At 38.0% G+C, this 21,646-nt stretch overlaps 1 protein-coding gene across 10 annotated transcripts in view; it reads left to right on the plus strand.

Moving 5' to 3' along the window:
• NSD3 (nuclear receptor binding SET domain protein 3) overlaps positions 1-21,646 on the plus strand; it is a 112,689-nt gene that overhangs the window by 30,092 nt on the left and 60,951 nt on the right. For 9 of the 10 annotated variants that reach the window (XM_012475954.2, XM_012475948.2, XM_012475947.3 and 6 more), the window contains exons 2-4: positions 6,332-7,050; positions 15,256-15,327; positions 16,205-16,367. In XM_012475954.2, the coding sequence (XP_012331377.2) occupies positions 6,376-7,050; positions 15,256-15,327; positions 16,205-16,367 (910 nt within the window). In that variant the 5' untranslated portion in view covers positions 6,332-6,375. Of the gene's footprint in view, positions 1-2,312; positions 2,807-6,331; positions 7,051-15,255; positions 15,328-16,204; positions 16,368-21,646 lie in introns of those variants that run through there. The other variant, XM_012475949.3, reaches the window with a different exon arrangement.

The following is a 21,646-nucleotide window of genomic DNA, read 5'->3' on the forward strand; positions in this document are numbered from 1 at the left end:
GATTGCAGGCATGAGCCACCATGCCTGGCTTGATTTCTTTTCCTGTTTTTGTTTTTTCTTTATTTTTAAACTCTGTATCTGTGATTTGGCTTAAGGATTCTATGAACTTTTCTATTATCACACCACCACCCCCACCACCATGAATAAGTTGGTAAATAACAAATAAGAGCACTAAAGCTTTGATTGATAATTTTCAACTTTTTTTCCTTATTTTAAACTGTATAGTTTCGACAAAATAAAACGTATTCATTGATTGATTTATTTTTTTTAAAAAAATTAGCCTAGAAACATTCTTCAGAGGAAGAATTGATCAGAAATGGTTTTATGTGGTGATTTCATTTACTTGAAAGTACATAATAGAATGGAAAGATTAGTACAATTATTTAGTCTCCCACCAAATTGTTAGTTAACTTTGGGGAGTGGGAGTGGCAAAGTGTGAAGTGAGGTTCTGTTGTTGTTGTTTACTTTACATATTTAGGGATTGTGGGAAGTAAGCTTACTTGTTAAGAGCCAATGCTGTAGAACAGTGTGTGTTTGAATCCTCTGTTTACTTGATCTGGACTATGGGCAAGTTATTTAATCATACTGGCCTTGATTTTTCATTTGTAAAACGGGATAGTAATAATATTTCCTCAAAGGGGTGTTCCGTGAAGTAAAATAATATAACAAATGTAAAATGTTTAGGGTAGTATTGACACTAAGCTCTCAAATGTTAGCCATTAATATTACTGCCTTAAAAATAAATTGAACATACTGTCTTTATCAGGGATTTATTAAGGACAAAGGTGTAAGAATTCTTGCTGGCCTATACCAAGTAGTTTTAAAAGCAGTGTGTGAAGAACACCTTACTTCCACATCCTGCTTGTTTCTCATGTCCTGAATGCCTCCTCGCCCAGCATTGTTCTTCTCCTCAAATGTCTGTTATTATTGTAGTAGTAACACAATTTCAATTCTTAGTCACCTTCTGTTTCACATTGTTTGCTACTATTTTATGTGTCTTACTTAGAAAATCATACATGTCTTACTAAAGAGATTGAAAGTGCTTTTAGGTCAGTGATTTTTTTTTTTTTAACCAGTTCTGTGTACCCAGCATTGCAATGAATGATAATAGTAAAGAGCCAACAAGTGGCCAGGCTCTGACTGTATGCCAGGTACTGTCTTAAGTGCTGTTCATGGATTAACTCTTAATTGTTACAGCAACCTTGTACAAGGTACACAACTACAGGTATCCACAATTTCTGGCTAAGGAAACTGAGGATTAGGGATATTGAAAAAGTCGCCTAAAGTCACACAGCCAGCAGGACTTGGTATACTTTTGAACTTAGTTTGGTTCTGAACTTGTACTCTCAAGCATGGTGCTGAGTAGAGCCTCCTAATTTAGTGAGGTCTTAACCATTGTATCAGTTGGTGTGTCTGCTTTTTGAAGGCTGGCCACCAGACTCCACTACACATAAAAGTCAACTATGTAAAGAAATTTAGATGTGGTCCCAAAATATCTGTTTTTATAAACTAGTGAAACTGCTTTCTTGATTGCATTTTTGTATTATTTGGAGGCAGAGTATGAAGAAGTATGGTCCTCTTCATGCTTAGGATTTCTAGAAAATGTAACAATGTGGCCCATTTAGCTTGTTTGCTCAGAACATGGCACCAGAATTTAATGGAGGTTCATACCACCTTAGGGACCTGTAGCTTTTTATTTTTAGTACTTCTTCCAAACACTAGCCAAATTATTTGTCATTCTCTCCACCCCCCGCAACTTTTCCATTTTAAAATTTTCAAACCGTTAGAAAAGTTGAAAGAATATTTCATTCAACATCTAGATTTCGTCAATTGTTAACATTTTGTCTCATTTGCTTTACTCTAGGTATATGTACCTTTTAAAAAATCCTGAACCATTTGAAAGTTGTAGATACCATGACACTTTCTGTATTTCAGCATAGTTCTCCTAAGAATGAGAACATTCTCTTATATAAACAGAATAGCATTATCAGGCTGGTGAAATTAATAGCTCCATTGTTTAAGGGCAGTTCATATTTAAAATTCTCTAGTTGTCTCCACAATATCTGTTTAATCTATGTGTTTGTGTGTATTTAAATCCAGGATTTAATCAAAGTGCATGTATTGTATTGGATTGATAAATCTTTTTTAATCTAGAATAGTCTTTCCACCTTTTGTTTGTTTTAGACATTAGCTTTTTTGAAGAGCTCAGGCCAGTTGTCTGGGAGAATATCCCCCATTTCGGATTTGTCTGATTATTCCCTCACTTTAGATTCAATTGAAGCACTGGGAAGAATACTTCAAAGGAAGGAAATGCAAGATTTGCTAAATGACTAGTTTTATGGCTTAACAAAGAGGGAACAATCAATCACCTATGAGCGTGAGATTTCTAGTCTGAGAAGCTAGAAAAGTGGTGGGAGCAATGACAGATTGGGGTAGTCTGAAGGGGACATTGGACTAGGAAAAGGACAGTGCAATCAGTTTTGAACTAATGACTTTTAAGAGTTTAGTGTAGTTGTCTTTAAGCAGTTGGTTATTCTCTGGCAGTGGGATATTGTGAAAAAGAGTACAGGATTAGAAACCAGGAGACTGATTATTTTTCAAGCTTAATCACTAATTAGCTTTGTGATCTTGGGAGAATCAGTATCTCAAATGTTCAATGTAGTTACCTAAAAAATGAAACTAATACACACCTTCCCCTGTCAGCCTTACAGAGTTGTTTTGAGGATCAAATACAAATGTATATGAAAACACTGCAATACGAATGCGTATGAGTTCACTCTGTGGACACCTATGTAATTGTAAGAAGGTAATGTTATTTTCTTAGTTGAGACTAAAATAAAATATTTGGAGTTAGGGCTAAAGAAGACAGCAAAATGAGAAAATCTAAAACTTCTTTTGTTTGAAACTCAAAAGCGTCAGAAATCTGTCTCTGAATACATATGCTTGAAAAACTCTGAAGACTATAATTTGGGAGACTAATTTGGAAGTTGATCTTGTATATGACAGTTACAAGAACCAAAAACACAGGTTGCATTTTGTTAGATGTCATTATTTGACTTGCCTTCAAGTTGGAAGTATAAATGAGAACTTTTGAATCCTGTCCGTGTAGTTGTTCCATGGTTGTTAACACAATTTTTAAACATTTCCTTCTTATGTTTGTTGCTGTGAGCTCTAATACATTTTTGCCAAGGGTTAAATTAAGGTAACGTTTTAGTTCTTAAACATTGTCAGTAAGTATGATATGCTAATCAGAAGCACAGACCCTGGAAGGAGACTGCTTGGGTTGACTCTTAGCTCTGTCAATTAATTACTAGCCATGTGCACTTGAGCAAGTCATTTAACTTCTCTGTGCCTCTATTTCCCTATCTATGGTAAGAGATAATATCTACATGAAGGTTGTTGGGAGGATTAAACGTAGTACTTATGTAAAGCACTTGGAATGGTGCCTGGCACATACAAAGTGCTATGTAAGTGATAATGGTAGTTATTAGAATATTTGTAATTTTGGTAGTGACTAAGAAATAAAGTACCTGAACAAAAGAATTCTTTTCCCAGAACTGATAGCTGAAGGAAACAGAAGTGATACAGTAGTAAAAATCATGGACATCAGGAGCTTGAGATCAACCTGGGCAACATACTGAAACTCCAAAAAATACAAAAAAAAAAAATAGCCAAGTGTGATGCGTGCCTGTAGTCCCAGCTACTTGGGAGCCTGAGTTGGGAGAATCACCTGAGCCCAGGAAGTCAAGGCTACAGTGAGCTGTGTTTGCATGTTATCTGCACTCCAACCTGGGCAACAGAATCATACCCTATCTCAAAACACACACACACACACACACACACACATACACACACAAAAACATGGGCTTCAGAGTCAGACATACCTAGATCCAAATTCAAGTTCTCCCCCTTTGCTTTGTGGTTTAAGCAGGCCACCTAACCTCTCTGAAGCTCGCTTTCTTTTACCTATGAACCATAAATCACAATCCCTATCTTGCAGAGTTGTTGCGATGAGCTGATGTGTAAAGTACCTGACCCAGAGGAGACACTAAGAAAATGAGAGTGCTCCATCCAGAGCCCTCCCACCCCCCACCAATGTAAAACAGTACACACAGTTCAATTTCTTGTGTGCAGTCTTATTCATTTGTTTGTAATTTTAGAACTTCCAAAATGATTTCCATTTGCTAACAGCAGAACAAACAGTGGCTATATAATTGGATATAACTTGAAAAGTGTGTTGCCAGCTTTGTTTCCCTCTTCCTTTTGCTGTTTTGGGTTATTTGTTTTATTATAACACCAAATCCTACTAGAACCAAGATGGTAGACACTGTTATCAGTCTGTTATTAATCTATTAATAATAGGCATTGTTAATGATTTTGTTATTAACAGAATTGAACTGGATTGTAACCTCAGGATCTTTCTTCATAGTATTCCAGGCAGCTACAATCAGTTAATCAGAATTGATAGAGTTGTGAAAACTGGTTTGTCCTTCCTGCTTTAGAACTTTCTAGAATAAGTCTTTATGGGATTATCAAAATAATATATGGACTGTCCATTAATCTTCTGTCCTATGATGTGCACTTGTCAAACCTTATGACAAGGCTGGGTGGTCTTGTAGCATTTTCTAACAAATGCTTATCTATATTGTAACATTATTACATAATGTAGGCATCTTCAGACACCTACTAGAGGAGATGCAATAATTCTAAGGTTATAATGCAATGATCCAACCAAGAGTATGCATCAGAATTAGCAGGGATATAGTCTTTAAAAACTTATGCCCAGGACCCCACCCCAGATTTATTCAATTGGAATCTTCAGAAGATAGACCCTGACACATGCATTTTGTATAAGTACCCCAGATGCTTCTGCTATATCTACCACTTGTTAAAAACAACTAGATACTGGCAAGAGTATAGAGAAACACACACTATTGGTATGAGAGTTGATTGACATAGTATAACCTATAGAACAATTTTATAATATCTATCAAAATTTCAAATCTGTCCTATAGAAATATATATGTGCACAAAAATCTAGTTTCAAGAATGTTTCAGACCAGGAATGGTGACTCACGCCTATAATCTCAGCACTTTGGGAGGCTGAAGCAGGAGGATTACTTGAGTCCAGGAATTTGAGACCTGCCTAGGCAACATAGCAAGACCCTGTCTCTATTTGAAAAAAAGGAAAAAGAAAAGAAAAATAAATAAAAATGAAAGATGTTTTTTACAAGACATATTTATTACATCAGACAATTGAAACTGATTATCAGTATACAAATGGTTAAATACATTATGGTAAATACCACGTTTGTTTACTGTGCAGCCATTCAAAGAATGAATATGTATGAAAATTGTCTATACATGCCAATGTAGAAGTATATCTAGGATATATTAAGTTAAATCAGCAAGTCACAGAATAAGCCCTATTTAAAAATTTTTATATGTAAAAATGTAGAGAAAGATGTGAAAGAATACCCATCATAGTGTTTATAGTGGTTGTCTTAGCATAGAAGAGTGGGAATGATGAAGTGGGGAGAGGAATAGGCCTTTTCACTTTGGTGTTTAAAATATTTGCAGGCCAGGCATGGTGACTGATGCCTATAATCCCAGCACTTTGGGAGGCTGAGGCAGGCAGATTGCTTGAGCCCAAGATCTTGTTCAAGACCAGCTTGGGCAACATGGTGAAACCCTGCTTACAAAAATTACAAAACTTAGCTGGGTGTGATGGTGTGTGCCTGAATCCCAGCTACTGGGGAGGCTGAGATGGGAGGATCACCTGAGCCTGGGAGGTTGAGGCTGTAGTGAGCCATGATTGCACCACTGCATTCAAGCCTAGGTGACAGAGTGAGATTCTGTCTCAAAAAAAAAAAAAAAATTGCAATAAGGTTTTTTTATTTTTATAATAACAAAAACAACCTCTAGACAAAATACGAATGATTTTAAAGGAAGCTCTTATGGAAATAGATTGATAATGTGTCAGGATACTGCTTATTTTGCAAACACCAGTTTTAACCTGAGACTTACCATCTAAACTTGGGAAACAAAAAGGAATGTTAAAACTATTTTGTGTATTGGCGGTCTTGATAAAATCTTGTTGCCACACTTGTGAAAGTAATCGGGAGTTTCAAATAGATTAGCATTGAAGATAAAAGGTATTTGCCCTGTGTCAGAATTATATTGGTTATCTGTTTTAGAAATATTTAATGTCTAGCCATATCTGGATGTGAAAATTGAGTTCAAAACATTTTAGTTTAATCCTTTTTCAGTTGATTAGCTTCTAGCCTATGATAATATTAACACCTTGTAATCCCCTCTTTTATAATTTTAGGCCCGATGAGAGAAAGGGAAAGTTAAGGATGCTGGAGCAGAACAATGGATTTCTCTTTCTCTTTCATGCAAGGGATCATGGGAAACACAATTCAGCAACCACCTCAACTCATTGACTCCGCCAACATCCGTCAGGAGGATGCCTTTGATAACAACAGTGACATTGCTGAAGATGGTGGCCAGACACCATATGAAGCTACCTTGCAGCAAGGCTTTCAGTACCCAGCTACAACTGAAGATCTTCCTCCACTCACAAATGGCTATCCATCATCAATCAGCATGTATGAACCTCAAACCAAATACCAGTCGTATAATCAGTATCCTAATGGGTCAGCCAATGGCTTTGGTGCAGTTAGAAACTTTAGCCCCACTGACTATTACCATTCAGAAATTCCAAACACAAGACCACATGAAATTCTGGAAAAACCTTCCCCTCCACAGCCACCACCTCCTCCTTCGGTACCACAAACTGTGATTCCAAAGAAGACTGGCTCACCTGAAATTAAACTAAAAATAACCAAAACTATCCAGAATGGCAGGGAATTGTTTGAGTCTTCCCTTTGTGGAGACCTTTTAAATGAAGTACAGGCAAGTGAGCACATGAAGTCAAAGCATGAAAGCAGAAAAGAAAAGAGGAAAAAAAGCAACAAGCATGACTCATCGAGATCTGAAGAGCGCAAGTCACACAAAATCCCCAAATTAGAACCAGAGGAACAAAATGTAAGTTGAAAAGTCTTTTTGAAAAATTTTGTTATATTTCACATTTACTGGAAGTTCAAGAGATCTTTTTGGTTTTTAGCTGTTTAAATATAAATATGAATATTTCTGATAACTTATTTTTTCTAATCACCAGCAAAGTGCTTGGAATATTACAATAGGTGCTGAGTGAGTATTTGTTGAATATATGAATGGACATGATTAGTTAAGAAATATTTTTAAAACATGAAACAAATCTTGCTGCTTATGTTTATTTGTCCTAATGGCCTTGGTTATTTTTATTTGCTTATAATAGACTGTTGGTTTTTGAAAATGAAGAGGAAACGAAAAGAGAAGTTAGTTAATTATATTGAATTTTTATTATTTTAGACCAACTTTTTGCCAGCAGAGCTTAGATTTAACTGATTGCTAATATGTTTGCTACAAAATAGCCTGAAATAATAGAAATCTTTTTATTAAAGTCAGAGTTAGTATTAATACATACCGATTAAAACTTCAGGTGAGTTTTTATAAAAATCATCATTTATAGGTAACTTAAGCTACATGCTGCTGAATTTTTTAATATCGGGTTTCAGCGTGAATTTGCTTAGCAATAATATAATGATAATAATTATGTAACAAATAATTGGGCTTAAATGAAGAGTTCATAATACGAATTGCAAATGTTTTCTATACTTTGACTTGGGAAAACTATTTTTGTGACAGCTATCTGCTTTTATATGTGTCATGCCTGAATAAGTTCATTTATTGCCTGTTCAAAGAAATGTTTCTTTCTTACCAACTCATCTTTTCTTTGGTAGCTGGCTTCACTTACTTCATGCAACTCATATGATGTTTTTCTGGAGTAAAGGTCACAATGGTTCTAGACTCTCACAAGTCCACATGTGACATTTCAACATGTTCCCTCATTTTTCTATAGTTTTCTTATTTATTCATTAACAAATGTTGGCAAAATACTCCTCCTCCTATGTGCTAGGCAATGCTCTAAGAATTGAAGGTATGGCAATGAATGAAAAGTAGAGATGCCTGCTCTCATCAGTGATGTTTCTAGTAGTCATTTTGCAATGAGATTCTAAAACCAGTTCTTTGTTGGATATCTGCTATACCTAGTTCTTTGTATCACCTAAACCTTCAGTTAACTGTTACAGCTAAGGATTAGAATGTTTAGATTTTAATTTAAGGGTTTTAGTTCATTTTCCCTTTCATGGAATCATGATGACCAAAATTTACTATTTGATTATTTAGGATCTTACAATAGCTTAGGGTAAAGGAACATCAATTTTGACCAAAAGTATAGCTGTAGAAAGTGGCATTGACTGTCTGGAATGTTACTTTCAACTGCCTGAAAGTTGAGTCTTGGGGGGAAATCCAGGTTTTTTTTCTTGTTCATTCTCTCTCTCGCTCTCCCTCACTCCCTCTTCCTCTCCCTCCCTCTCCCCTTCTCCCCTCTCTGACTCATTCCTACCTCTCTCCATCCCTCACCCACCTCCTGTCTCTTCCATCTTCCATTCCTCCCTTCTTCTTTCCCTTTCTCCTCTCTCCCCGCTTCTTTCTTCTCTCTCTCTCCCCTCTCTGTTCTCTCTGTCTCCCTCTCCCTCCCTTTCTCACTCCTTCTCTCTTCCCTTCCTTCAAAGAAGTGAAGAGGTAAGATTTTGTTAGTTGAATTTTGATTAATTGGATTGTATCACACAAGGAGGCAGTTATAGAAGTTGTACTCCATTCTGACCATAGACCTTCAAAGCCAGAGCTTCCACGGCTCTTGCCTGTTGTTAATGTCATGGTTTTGCTAAGCTAGAGATGCGTATAAATTAATGTTTCATTACTGCTTATGTTTTTAAATTAGATTTCCTTAATTTGAACATCTACAGTGCTTCCTTCAGGGCAGTTGTTTTCAGTGTTTTAATATGCAATACCCTATGCCTACTGGTTGTCCATAGGGGTCCCAGACCTTGGCGTTTAGCATTGTAGAGGACTGAGAAGTGAAAGGGAAGCTCAAAGAAGAGCCCACTGACTTCACTGAACAGCTTCCCTCCCCCAGATGCCCCAGGGAGACATAATGAAAACTGTATTACTGGAGAAGAGTCTGATATAATTCTCCTGGAGCTAGATTTGCTTCTATGTAGATTTTTTCTTTTACTTTACTTTGTTGTTACTGTTCCTTAAAAGCCCACTCATAGGTTCCTTTTTGAGCAAACAAAACCTCATATAGTTGAGTTTCATGTTTAAGTCCAGGCGTGGTGGCTCACTCTGTAATATTAGCATTTTGGGAGGCCGAAGCAGGTGATCACTTGAGGTCAGGAGTTCGAAACCAACCTGGCAAACATGGTGAAACCCCGTCTCTACTAAAAATACAAAAAAATTAGCTGGGTGTGGTGGCAGGTGCCTATAATCCCAGCTACTTGGGAGGCCGAGGCATAGGAATCGCTTGAACCTGGGAGATGGGGGTTGCAGTGAGCCAAGATCGTACCACTGTACTCCAGCCTGGGTGATGGAGTGAGACTCTGTCTCAAAAACAAACAAAAAACACAATATTTTAAGCTTTCACCTGCTACTTTCTTCTTAGTACTTGATGTGTAAGTGTTTATCCCTAATTCTGAGCTGTTTGGCCTTCTGAAGAGTGGCTGTTATTTGAAACAACCTAAGTGTATCTTCTCAACGATGAAAATGTGTCCAAACATCTAGGCAGCAGGAGACCTTGAGATCACTACTGAAATTGTGTATTTAAAAAATCTTCGTGAGCTGTTTTTCCTCCCACCAAATCAGAAACATGTGGAAATGTTTCTGTATGTCTTCCTCCTTGGCAGGTGGAATGCCTCAGGCATGTGAGCATAGGCCCTATTATTCAAACAGTCCTGGTCTTCCATCAGCACCTCAGTGGGCTGATCCACCAAGGCAGAGTCTTATTAACCCTTAGCTTGCCATTTCTACTTACAAAAAGCAGAGTGAGCCGAGCACAGTGGCTCACACCTGTAATCCCAGCACTTTGGGAGGCTGAGGTGGGTGGATCATGAAATCAGGAGATCAAGACCATCCTAGTCAACATGGTAAAATCCTGTCTCTACTAAAAAATACAAAAAATTAGCCAGGGTGGTGGCACGTGCCTGTGGTCCCAGCTACTTGGGAGGCTGAGGCAGGGGAATCGCTTGAACCTGGGAGGCAGAGGTTGCAGTGAGCCAAGATCGCACTACTGCACTCCAAGCCTGGCCACAGAGAGAGACTTTGTCTCAAAAATAAAAAAAAAAGGCAGAGTGACTGGATCAGTCCCATGAACACTAAGGTAGCAGGTTTAGTTCTCTAGCCTCAGAGCATTAGGCCTTAAAATTCTTAGAAACTCTTTATATGCAAAATATTCTCTTTGTACACATTTTCTATGTTTATTTATTTATTTTTTGAGACGGCATCTCACTCCGTCACCCAGGCTGGAGTGCAGTGGCGCAATCTCAGCTCACTGTAACCTCCAGCTCCCAGATTCAGTTGATTCTCCTGCCTCAGTCTCCCAAGTAGCTGGGATTACAGGCGTGCGCCAACATGCCCAACTAATTTTTGTATTTTTAGTAGAGATGAGGTTTCGCTGTGTTGGCCAGGCTGGTCTCGAACCCCTGAGCCTAGGTGATCCACCCACCTCAGCCTCCCATAGTGCTAGGATTACAGGTGTGAGCCACTGTGCCCAGCCCACATTTTTTATTTTTAAGGTTATGAACTTAAGTCATTCAGAAAGTGAAATAAAAATACACAATTTATTACCTTAAAATTTTCTTTCCAACTTTAATGTTAACATTAGTCTTTTGTTCTTTTAGGGACTATGATTTTACTCAATGTTTTTGAAATTTATTTAGGTAATATTATTAAGGGTTTGAAATTCTGACAGATTTGATGTGTATTACTAATCTTTTTTTCTTTTCTTTTCTTTTTTTTTTTTTTGAGGCAGTCTCTATCACCCAGGCTGGAGTACAGTGGCACGATCTCGGCTCACTGCAACCTCTGGCCTCTTGGGTTTAAGGGATTCCTGGGCCTCAGCCCTGAAGTAGCTGGGATTACAGGTGTGCACCACCACACTCAGCTAATTTTTTTTTTTTTTTTTTTTTGTATTTTTAGTAGAGACCGTGTTTTGCCATGTTGGCCAGACTGGTCTCAAACTCCTGACCTCAAGTGATCCGCCCACCTCGGCCTCCTAGAGTGCTGGAATTACAGGTCTGAGCCACTGTACCTGGCCTGTAATTAGTCATTTTAATGAATCTCTTGGGTTTTAATAAAAGTACTAAGCTAAAAATTTTTAAGGAATGTTTAGGATAATGTAACTTATTTTAGCCACTCTTAACATAATTTTTAGATGTTTCTATGTGGTATATACCCACAAAATCATGAATTTAAAATTAAGATGAACTGAACATTAAGGAGCGGTAACTCACTGTCATCTTTTTCTCTGATGCTTTCTCTTTCTGACAAAGCAACAGAGTTAGTACCCACAGATGATATCTCTGTCTCTACTTAATTTTAATGTCTTAGACTTGTCTCTATCTCTAAATGTCTACTAGGTGTATCTGTTTTGCTCAAGCATTAGCACATTTTATAATGGATACTCCTTCTCTATCATTGCAGCATCCTTACTTGACTTCTTTTTCATTTTCTTATCTATATAGTCTTGAAAGCTTAGAATAAATCCTTTTGGGCATCCTTTGCTCCCTAGCCACTTCTTTCTTTTAAAATGACTGTAAAAAAATTTAATTCTTTGAAAGTGATTTTGATGGTGTTTCAAACCAGCCTGAAGGAAACACTAACAATCTGGAAGAAATTGAAAAATTTAAAAATATAAGACATTTGAATTATAAGGTTTGGAAGGAAATAGTTGTTTTTTATTTTATTTATTTATTTATTTTTTTGGAGATAGGGTCTCACTTTGTCACCCAGGCTGGAGTGCAGTGATGTGATCATAACTCACACAGCCTCAAACTCCTGGGCTCAAGCAATCTTTCCACCTTAGCCTCTGGAGTGGCTGGGACTATATAGGTACACATCACTATGCCTGGCTCTTTTTTTGTAGAGATAAGGTCTCGCCATATTGCCCAGGCTGATCTTGAATTCCCGAGCTCAAGTGATCCACCTGCCTCAGCCTCTCAAAGTGCTGGGATTATGGGTGTAAGCCACTGTGCCCAGCTGATACCATTTTTAACCTCACTCAGGTATCTCACACATGCTACTCCTTCTTCCTGGAATGTTCTTTCCTCCATGTTTTACTAAGCTAATTCTTCTTCCTTTGATTCTTAGATTGTAATTTATTTTCATAGAGAGGCTTTTCCTGACCTTCATATCTGAAAATACATATATACTCACACACTATTATATATCTTTCTCTTCCTAGCACTTACTTTTTTTGTTTGTTGTTGTTTTAAGAGAAGAGTTTCACTGTTAACCCAGGCTGGAGTACAGTGGCAGTCATAGTCCACTGAAGCCCTGAACTCTGGGGCATAAGCAAGTCTCCTGCCTCAGCCCCTTAGAGTAGCTGGGACTACAGACATTTGTTGTTTTTAGATACTGGGTCTCACTGTGTTGCCCAGGCTGGTCTTGAACTCATGGCCTCAAGAGATCCTTCCACCTTGGCCTCCCAAAGTGCTGACAGGTGTAAGCCACACCATGCCCGGCCATAGCACTTACTTTATTTTATTTATTTATTTTTTTTTGAGACGGAGTTTCGCTCTTGTTACCCAGGCTGGAGTGCAATGGCACGATCTCGGCTCACTGCAACCTCCGCCTCCTGAGTTCAGGCAATTCTCCTGCCTCAGCCTCCTGAGTAGCTGGGATTACAGGCACGCGCCACCATGCCCAGCTAATTTTTTGTATTTTTAGTAGAGACAGGGTTTCACCATGTTGACCAGGATGGTCTCGATCTCTTGACCTCGTGATCCACCCACCTCAGCCTCCCAAAGTGCTGGGATTACAGGCGTGAGCCACTGCGCCCGGCTAGCACTTACTTTATAACTGGATGTTTGTGTTTCTATTTTTTAATGTCAGTTTCTCCTGTCTAACTATAAACTCCTTGGGGTCAGGAATCATATCTGTTTGTTTCACCATTATATATAGCCTATATAGCTTCTAGAACTGGTCTTGGAACGTCCTAGGCACTGTGAAATGAATGATTGATACTTGAGTTTGGAGACGTTAGTCTGGCTTAAAGAACATATCATTTTCCTAAAACTTAAAAACTTTTTTAGGCCAGATGCGTTGGCTCATGGCTATAATCCCAGCACTTTGGGAGGCTGAGGCGGGTGGATCACCTGAGGTTAAGAGTTTGAGACCAGCCTGGCCAACATGGAGAAACCCTGTCTCTACTAAAAATACAAAAACTAGCCGGGTGTGATGGCACAGGCCTGTAATCCCAGCTCCTCAGGAGGCTGAGGGAGGAGAATCACTTGGACCCAGGAGGCAGAGGTTGCAGTGAAGCCTAGGCAACAGAGCAAGACTCTGTCTCAAAAAAACAAAACCTTTTTATACTTTTTTTTTTATTTAATAAAACTTTGTTTTCACAACAGTATGTTTAAATGTTTTGAAACAATAGAATGAGAATTTTAAGTAGCTTTTAGAATTAATCATATTCTTTTAGTGAAGACCTACTTTAATGGATATACCCTCTTTTTAAGCCATCTAAATTAAATTCTGTTCTCTAACAAGTAAGACATTTAAAAAATCTTTTAAATCGTAGAAGTAATTTGGATCTTTGTTTTTACAGAAAAGACAATACAAAGGTGAAGAAGATCTTTCTTCACCATTTCCCTAATGTCATTCCTAAAAGATAATTACCGGTATCAATTTTGTTTACATTGTACCAAATATTTTCAAGGCATGTATAGATTACATATTTTTAAATAACAAGTTGGAAGATATTGGTAGACATTGCAGATTACTGACACGAAATAATACTGTAGTTACCATTCCTCTGCTTAGATGTTCGTATTTTCCATATTTCTTCAGAATAAATTTCTAAAATGTAATTGCTAAAGAGTGTACATATTTTGAATTTTGATAGCTACTTCTAAATTGCCTCACCAAAGAGCTTTAGAAACTAGTTTTTAAAAAACATACTTGTGGGTTTTATGGTTAGAAAAGTAACATAATGTTTATTATAGACAATTTGACAAATACAGAAAAGCACTGGCTGGACACGGTGGCTCACACCTGTAATCCCAGCACTTTGGGAGGCCAAGGTAGGAGAATATCGCTTGAGCCTGGTAGTTTGAAACCAGCCTGAGAAATAGCAAGACCCCATTTCAACAACAACAACAATAACAACAACAAATTTGCTGAGTGTGGTGGCACATGTCTGTAGTCCCAGCTACTCAGGAGGCTGAGGTAGGAAGACTTCTTGAGCCCAGGAGGTTGTGACATTGAGACTACAATGAGCCATGATCACGCCACTGCACTCCAGCTGGGCAGCAGAGCAAGACCTTGTCTCAAAAGAAAAAAAAAGGAAAGTGCCCCCCCACCACCAAAAAAAAAAAATCACTTTTTTTATTACCTGGTGGTAACCTTTCATATCCTTTTAGTCTTTTTTCTGTGCACATAAAAATAATTATTAAGGCTTGAATCATACTATTCAAACTGCTTTGTGATGTACTGTTTTAAAATAACATTGTAATTAGTGTTATTTTAAAATATGTTCTACTTAGCTATACTATATTCTAGATGTTTGGACATCCAGATTATTTCTAATACTTAGCTCTTATAAGTAGCACTGGTATGCATATCTTCATACTTATCCATATTTTTTACATCTCTCAGTGCTTTTCAAGTACACATTCTTAGAAGTGGATTTGCAAGGTCAAAGTCTGAGAATTTAATGCTTTTCATATATACAGCCAAATTGCTTTCCAGAAAAGTTTCAAGTTACATCTTACTAGAAATCTTAGAGTGCCTATTTTTTCTAGAATCTGAGCGTTAAAGAAAAATTACCAGTTTATTTAGAAATTAAGTTTTAAAAGTAACAAAATAAGAAAAAAGAGATAAAGCTACGGCATGGGATGGAAAATGGATGTTAAGACAGCATTATGTCTGATTAAGTTGTATTCTTACTCCTTACATTGTTCATTTAATAAATGCCCTTTATTCTCTTTATTTAGTTTTCTTTGATTCTTTTTCTGTATGTCACTGTTTTTGTTTTTGTTTTTTGTATGTGTAATGCCATTTTATTTAACTTACCTATACCTTTTCACCTAGAGACCAAATGAGAGGGTTGACAGTGTAGCAGAAAAACCAAGGGAAGATCCAGTACTAAAAGAGGAAGCCCCGGTAAGTTGTTTTACTGAATACTGTCTAATCAAATATGGTGGAAGAAGGTGAAACATAGTGATTAAATTGCAACGCATTTTATTATGGTACTATGCTTCTTAATTTCAGAAATTATATTGAAATAAACCTTGGAGCTAGTTTGAGAGGTGGATATTTTCAGTGAATTATTTTCCTTTTCAAAACTATGATCTGTTTTTTTTAAAATTGATCATGTGTATTCTTAACATGCCTTGTTAATAATTTGGCAACAGAGACCAGGCCCAGTGGCTTACACCTGTAATCCCAGCACTTTGGGAGGCTGAGGCGGGCGGATCACAAGGTCAAGAGATTGAGATCATCTTGGCTAACATGGTGAAACCCCATCTCTACTAAAATACAGAAATTAGCTGGGCATGGTGGCGCGCACCTGTAGTTCTAGCTACTCAGGAGACTGAGGCAAGAGAATTGCTTGAACCCAGGAGGCTGAGGTTGCAGTGAGCCAAGAGCACACCGCTGCACTCCAGCCTGGTGGCTGGCAACAGAGCGAGACTGTCTCAAAAAAAAAAAAAAAAAAAAAATTTTTTTTTTGCCAACAGAAACCATCAATCCTATTTTCAGTATTTGGGGTAGGGCTCATTAATATTTTTCCTCCTTCCGTTTTGCTAGTTTTAGATAGGTGGTATCAGAGAAAAGTATAATTGAAGATAAATTTACATTGTTAGCATTTTTAATATATTGTATACATAGTTTTTTTTTATTTTCTGATGAAGTTTTTGACTCTTTCCTGTATTAGGAAAGTATAATCAAAGATAACTTTACATTGTTAGCATTTTTAATGTACTTTATACATAGTTTCTTTTTTTGAATTTCTGATGAAGTTTTTGGTCCTTTCCTGTAGGTTCAGCCAATACTATCTTCTGTTCCAACAACAGAAGTGTCCACTGGTGTTAAGTTTCAGGTTGGTGATCTTGTGTGGTCCAAGGTGGGAACCTATCCTTGGTGGCCTTGTATGGTTTCAAGTGATCCCCAGCTTGAGGTTCATACCAAAATTAACACAAGAGGTAAGAAAATGTATAAACAGATGTTAAGTAAAAGGTTGGAAATAAAAGTAACTTTTAAATGTTGTATGCGAATATAGGAATACACATGTAACATATAATCTGATACAAAAATGTGCATGTCTGTATCAGTTTTGTGGGTTTTTGTTTTGCTTTGCTTTGTTTTGAGACCGAGTTTTTTCTCTGTCACCCAGGCTGGAGTGCAATGGCGTGATCTTGGGTCACTGCAGCCTCCACCTCCTGGGTTCAAGCAATTCTACCTCAGTCTCCGGAGTAGCTGGGATTACAGGTGCGTGCCACCAGTCCCAACTAATTTTTGTATTTTTAGTAGAGACCAGGTTTCACCATGTTGGCCAGGCTGGTCTTGATCTCTTGACCTCAGGTGATCCACCTGCCTTGGCCACCCAAAGTGGTAAGATTACAGGCGTGAACCACTGCACCTGGCCTCTGTATCAGCTTTTAAAACCAGTGAAATACTGATGGTCATCTTAACTGGCAGAGTGCCTCTATGGCTGATGCAGTCCTCGTTTCCCTTATGACATCCTACATTTGCTTATAATTTTTTTTACACTTGCTTTTTTTTTTTAAAGACCTGAATCTGACTGAAAATATGACCTCAATTTCCTAAAGAAAGCGTATGGATAAGTTATCAGATGTTTTATATGAGCTTAATAAGCATTTGGGCCAAGCCTTCTTTGAACATTTTAATTTTATCATTGACTGCTATTGATAGTAATTTTTCACCCAGACAAATTTTGTAGGATGGTTTTTTTTCCTCTACACTCCATTCTTAAATCTGTAAGTTTACTGGGGCATCCCTATAAATTTGATATGAGATAGAATTGTAGCCTGAAGCTAGCTATATAATATAGAATCCTACCTTAAGAATGCTAATAAAAATTAAGAAAGACATATTCTAACTTCTTTCTACTCCTTTTCTGGGATTTGACCAAAGAGTGATGTGGATTAGATTGCTAAGATTCTAGCATCAATGAACTTGCTTGGTAGCCAAAGAAAGTTTCGAGCTTAGAACTTATTTCTGGATGTTAACTTTGTGAATTGACTTTTGTCATGTTTAGAGTTCCTCATTGTTTGTGACAAATTTGTAGCTGTTTCTTTTAATTTAAACCATCTGTCTTGGTCCTTGTTCACTCTTGATGGGAAAAAGAGTCTGTTTATGTATGGCAAGGCAGATATGTGACTGGATCAACCATATCTGTAATTCTTGTGCTCCATAACCAAGAATTTGTCCCAGTGTAGAAGGCCATCTGGCTCGACCATGTTTCATCTTGTCAATGTGACCTGCTGATTAAAGGCTAGGAGAGTGGATATATCAGAGAGGCAGAAGTGAAAAACCAACATTATTGGCTGTCTGCTTTAGTGCAAGGTCTTATATTCAGCAGTTATCTTATAAATTTTCTTATACAATCCTCGTAGCAGCAACACAATGAAATAGGTACTATTATTATCCCTTGTTTCAAGTAAGTAAATAGAATCTCAAAGAAATCTTAATTTCATAACCTGTCCTCTTAAACACTGTCTTATATTACAGGGAAAGCAGTTAAATTCACCCAGTCACCATTTACAGAGTTTGGGGGAGGCAGTCTTACTATAGTTCCTTCATTTATATAAGAAGGGTATTGGACTAGTCATCTCTGAAGTACCCTACCCCATCATAATCTATGGTTATATGAGTGGGAAAAGAAAAGACAAGGATTTTCCAAGAAGACCATGCTTTCTTAAGTAAAACAGTTGATGTGCATATCTGGGCCTCCAGAGCTCTCTAAGAAATTACATCATGTCAGAACTGTGGCTCTTCAGTTCTCTCCCCTGAGGAAAGCATACTGTTGAGCTTGTATAAAGAGTTTCATATTCAATTACTTTATGAAAACCTGCTGATTTCAGCTTTTTTTCAAGATACAAAAGAAAGCACAATTTGTGTCTCATCTGTATTTCAAAGGAAGTATTTACATTTAATTTTAGTAATTAACCTAATCTTGGCTGGTCTCCGTGCCTCATGCCTGTAATCCCAGCACTTTGGGAGGCCAAGGTGGGTGGATCACCTGAGGTTTGGAGTTTAAGACCAGCCTGACCAATGTGGTGAAACCCTATCTCTACTAAAAATACAAAAATTAGCCAGGTGTTGTGGTGCACACCTGTAATCCCAGCTACTGAGGAGACTGAGACAGGAGAATCACTTGAACCCAGGAGATGGAGGTTGAGTGAGCCAAGATTGCACCACTGCACTCCAGTCTGGGTGACAGAGTGAGACTCGGTCTCAAAAAAAAAAAATTTATCTAGCCTGGTACCCCCTAGGCAGTCTCCTACTTTAGTGCACCATATCAGTGCACCCGTTATTGCATTCCCCCAGATAAATAATATGAGCTTCTAACTTCTTTCCCCATCTTTTCTATTCCTGCTTGCCTCCTCAATAGTAGAAGTTGGCATGGGAACCGGCTGAACAGTTCATGCCCCTTTAGCAGGAAACCTAGCACAGGCAGGAGCCTCTGTGGATTTGACCATCTTCTCGCTCCCCTTAGCAGGTGCTTCCATTTTAGGGGCCATTAATTTTATTACCACAATTATTAACATAAAACCCCCAGCCATATCCCAGTATCAGACACCCCTTTTTGTCTGATCAGTCCTCATTACAGCAGTCCTTCTACTTCTTTCCCTCCCAGTCCTAGCCAAGGGCATTGCTATACATATTGACTGATCATAACCTCAACACAACTTTTTTTGACCCTTCTAGTGGGGGTGACCATATCTTGTACCAACATTTATTCTGATTCTTTGGTCCCCCCGAAGTCTGTATCCTTATCCTACCAGGCTTCAGGATAATCTCTCACATGGTAACATATTATTCCGGAAAAAAGGAACCATTTGCGTACATGGGCATAGTGTGAGCCATGATATCAATTGGCTTCTTACGGTTTATTGTATGGGCTCACCATACAGTAGGAATAGATGTAGACACACAAGCATACTTCACCTCTGCTACCATAATTATTGCTATCCCTACTGGTGTCAAGATCTTCAGCTGATTAACTACATTGCACAGTGGTAACATCAAATGATCTCCTGCAGTATTCTGAGCCCTAGGTTTCATTTTCCTTTTCACAGTAGGGGGTTTAACTGGCATCATACTAGCTAACTCATTGTTAGATATTGTCTTACACAACACATATTGTAGCCCATTTCTACTACATCCTATCAATAAGAGTGGTATTTGCTATTGTGGGAGGCTTTGTCCACTGATTCCCCCTATTTTCAGGCTACACAATCAGACCTACAATAAAATCCACTTCACCATTATATTCATAGAATTTAACCTTTTTTCCACAGTACTTCCTTGGCCTATCCAGTATGCCTTGACATTACTCGAATTATCCTGGTGCACACATCACATGGAATATCATCTCATCCGTAGGCTCATTTATCTCACAGCAGTTATACTAATAATCTTTATGATCTGAGAAGTCTTTGCTTTAAAACAAAAATTACTAACAATTGAATAATCATCTACTAATTTAGAGTGACTTTACGGCTTTCCACCATTCAAAGAGCCAACCTACATGAAAACCTAAGTGAGAAAGGAAGGAATCAAACCTCCAGAAACTGGTTTCAAGCCAGTCCCATAACCTCTATGACTCTCTCTCAATAAGATATTAGGAAAATTGTTACATAACTTTGCCAAAGTTAATTTAAAGGGTAAACACTATATATCTTAATGGTTCATCCAGTTCAATTAGGGCTTTAAGATGCTACATCCCCTATTATAGAAGAATTACTCACTTTCCATTAGTTCCCTAATCCTGTGTATTATTTCTCTAATACAACAAAATTAACTCGTATGAGCACCATAGATGCCCAACAAACCCAAGAAACCAATTTTGTTTATATTACTACCAGAAGTCTGAAATTTTAGGTTAAAAAATGTGTATTTTGATAAAAATTTAAATTGTTCTATTTTCTATAGTGGTTTAAAAAACTTTAATGAAATATAATTCTCATTTCATAAAATTCACCATTCCTTTTTTTTTTTGAGATAGAATCTCACACTGTCGCCCAGGCTGTAGTACATTTGCGCAATCTCGGCTTACTGCAACCTCTGCCTCCCGGGTTCAAGCAAGTGTCCTGCCTCAGCCTCCCAAGCAGCTGGGATTACAGGCGCCCACCACCATGCCTGGCTTCTCTGTGTGTGTGTGTGTGTGTGTGTGTGTGTGTGTGTGTATTTTTAGTAGAGACGGGATTTCACTATATTGGCCAAGCTGGCCTGGCTAGTTTGTGTGTGTGTGTGTGTGTGTGTGTGTGTGTGTATGTGTATTTTTAGTAGAGACGGGATTTCACTATATTGGCCAATCTGGCCTGGCTAGTGTGTGTGTGTGTGTGTGTGTGTGTGTATTTTTAGTACAGACGGGATTTCACTATATTGGCCAAGCTGGCCAAACTCCTAACCTCATGATCCATCCACCTCAGCCTCTCAAAGTGCTGGGATTACAGGCCTGAGCCACCGTGCCTGGCCAGTTTACCCTTTTTTTCTTTTTTGAGACAGAGGCTTGCTCTGTCACCAGGCTGGAATGCAGTGGCACAATCTCAGCTCACTGCAACCTCTGCCTCCTAGGTTCAAGTGATTCTCCTGCCTCAGCCTCCCAAGTAGCTGGGATTACAGGTGCCTGCCACCACGCCCAACTAATTTTTCTAATTTTTTAGTAGAGACGGGGTTTCACCATGTTGGCCAGGATGAAAAATACCTAGTGCAAGATCCTTGATCATACGTCTACATATCATAACAATGTCACACTCGATCTCTTGACCCTGTGATCCACCCGCCTTGGCCTCCCAAAGTTCTGGGATTATAAGCATGAGCCACCGCACCCTGCCCAATTCACCCTTTTAAAATGTGCACTTCATTGATTTAAAAAATCTATACATTCACAGAGTTGTGCAATCATCACCACAATGTATTTTAGAACGTGTTCATCAACCCAAAAAAATCCTGTATCTATTAGCAGTCACCCCTATTTGCACCCACTAAGCAGCCAGTAACTACTTTCTGTCTCTGTAGACTTACCTGTTTATTTGGCTTCATTCACTTACCATAATGTTTTTGAGGTTTATCCATGTTTTAGCATGGTATCAGTGCTTTATTCCTTTTTACCAAATCATATTCCATTTATGGCTATATAGTATGTTTTAAATGCAGTAGTTTTTTTTTCTGACAGTTTTTCTTTTTTCAGTTTTTCTGAAAATCAAAAACACAGCCTAAAAATTTTATTAAT

Source organism: Aotus nancymaae, unplaced genomic scaffold, assembly GCF_030222135.1.
Source record: "Aotus nancymaae isolate 86718 unplaced genomic scaffold, 86718_ANA_hifiasm-v0.15.2.pri h1tg000079l, whole genome shotgun sequence".
Classification (NCBI taxonomy): domain Eukaryota; kingdom Metazoa; phylum Chordata; class Mammalia; order Primates; family Aotidae; genus Aotus; species Aotus nancymaae.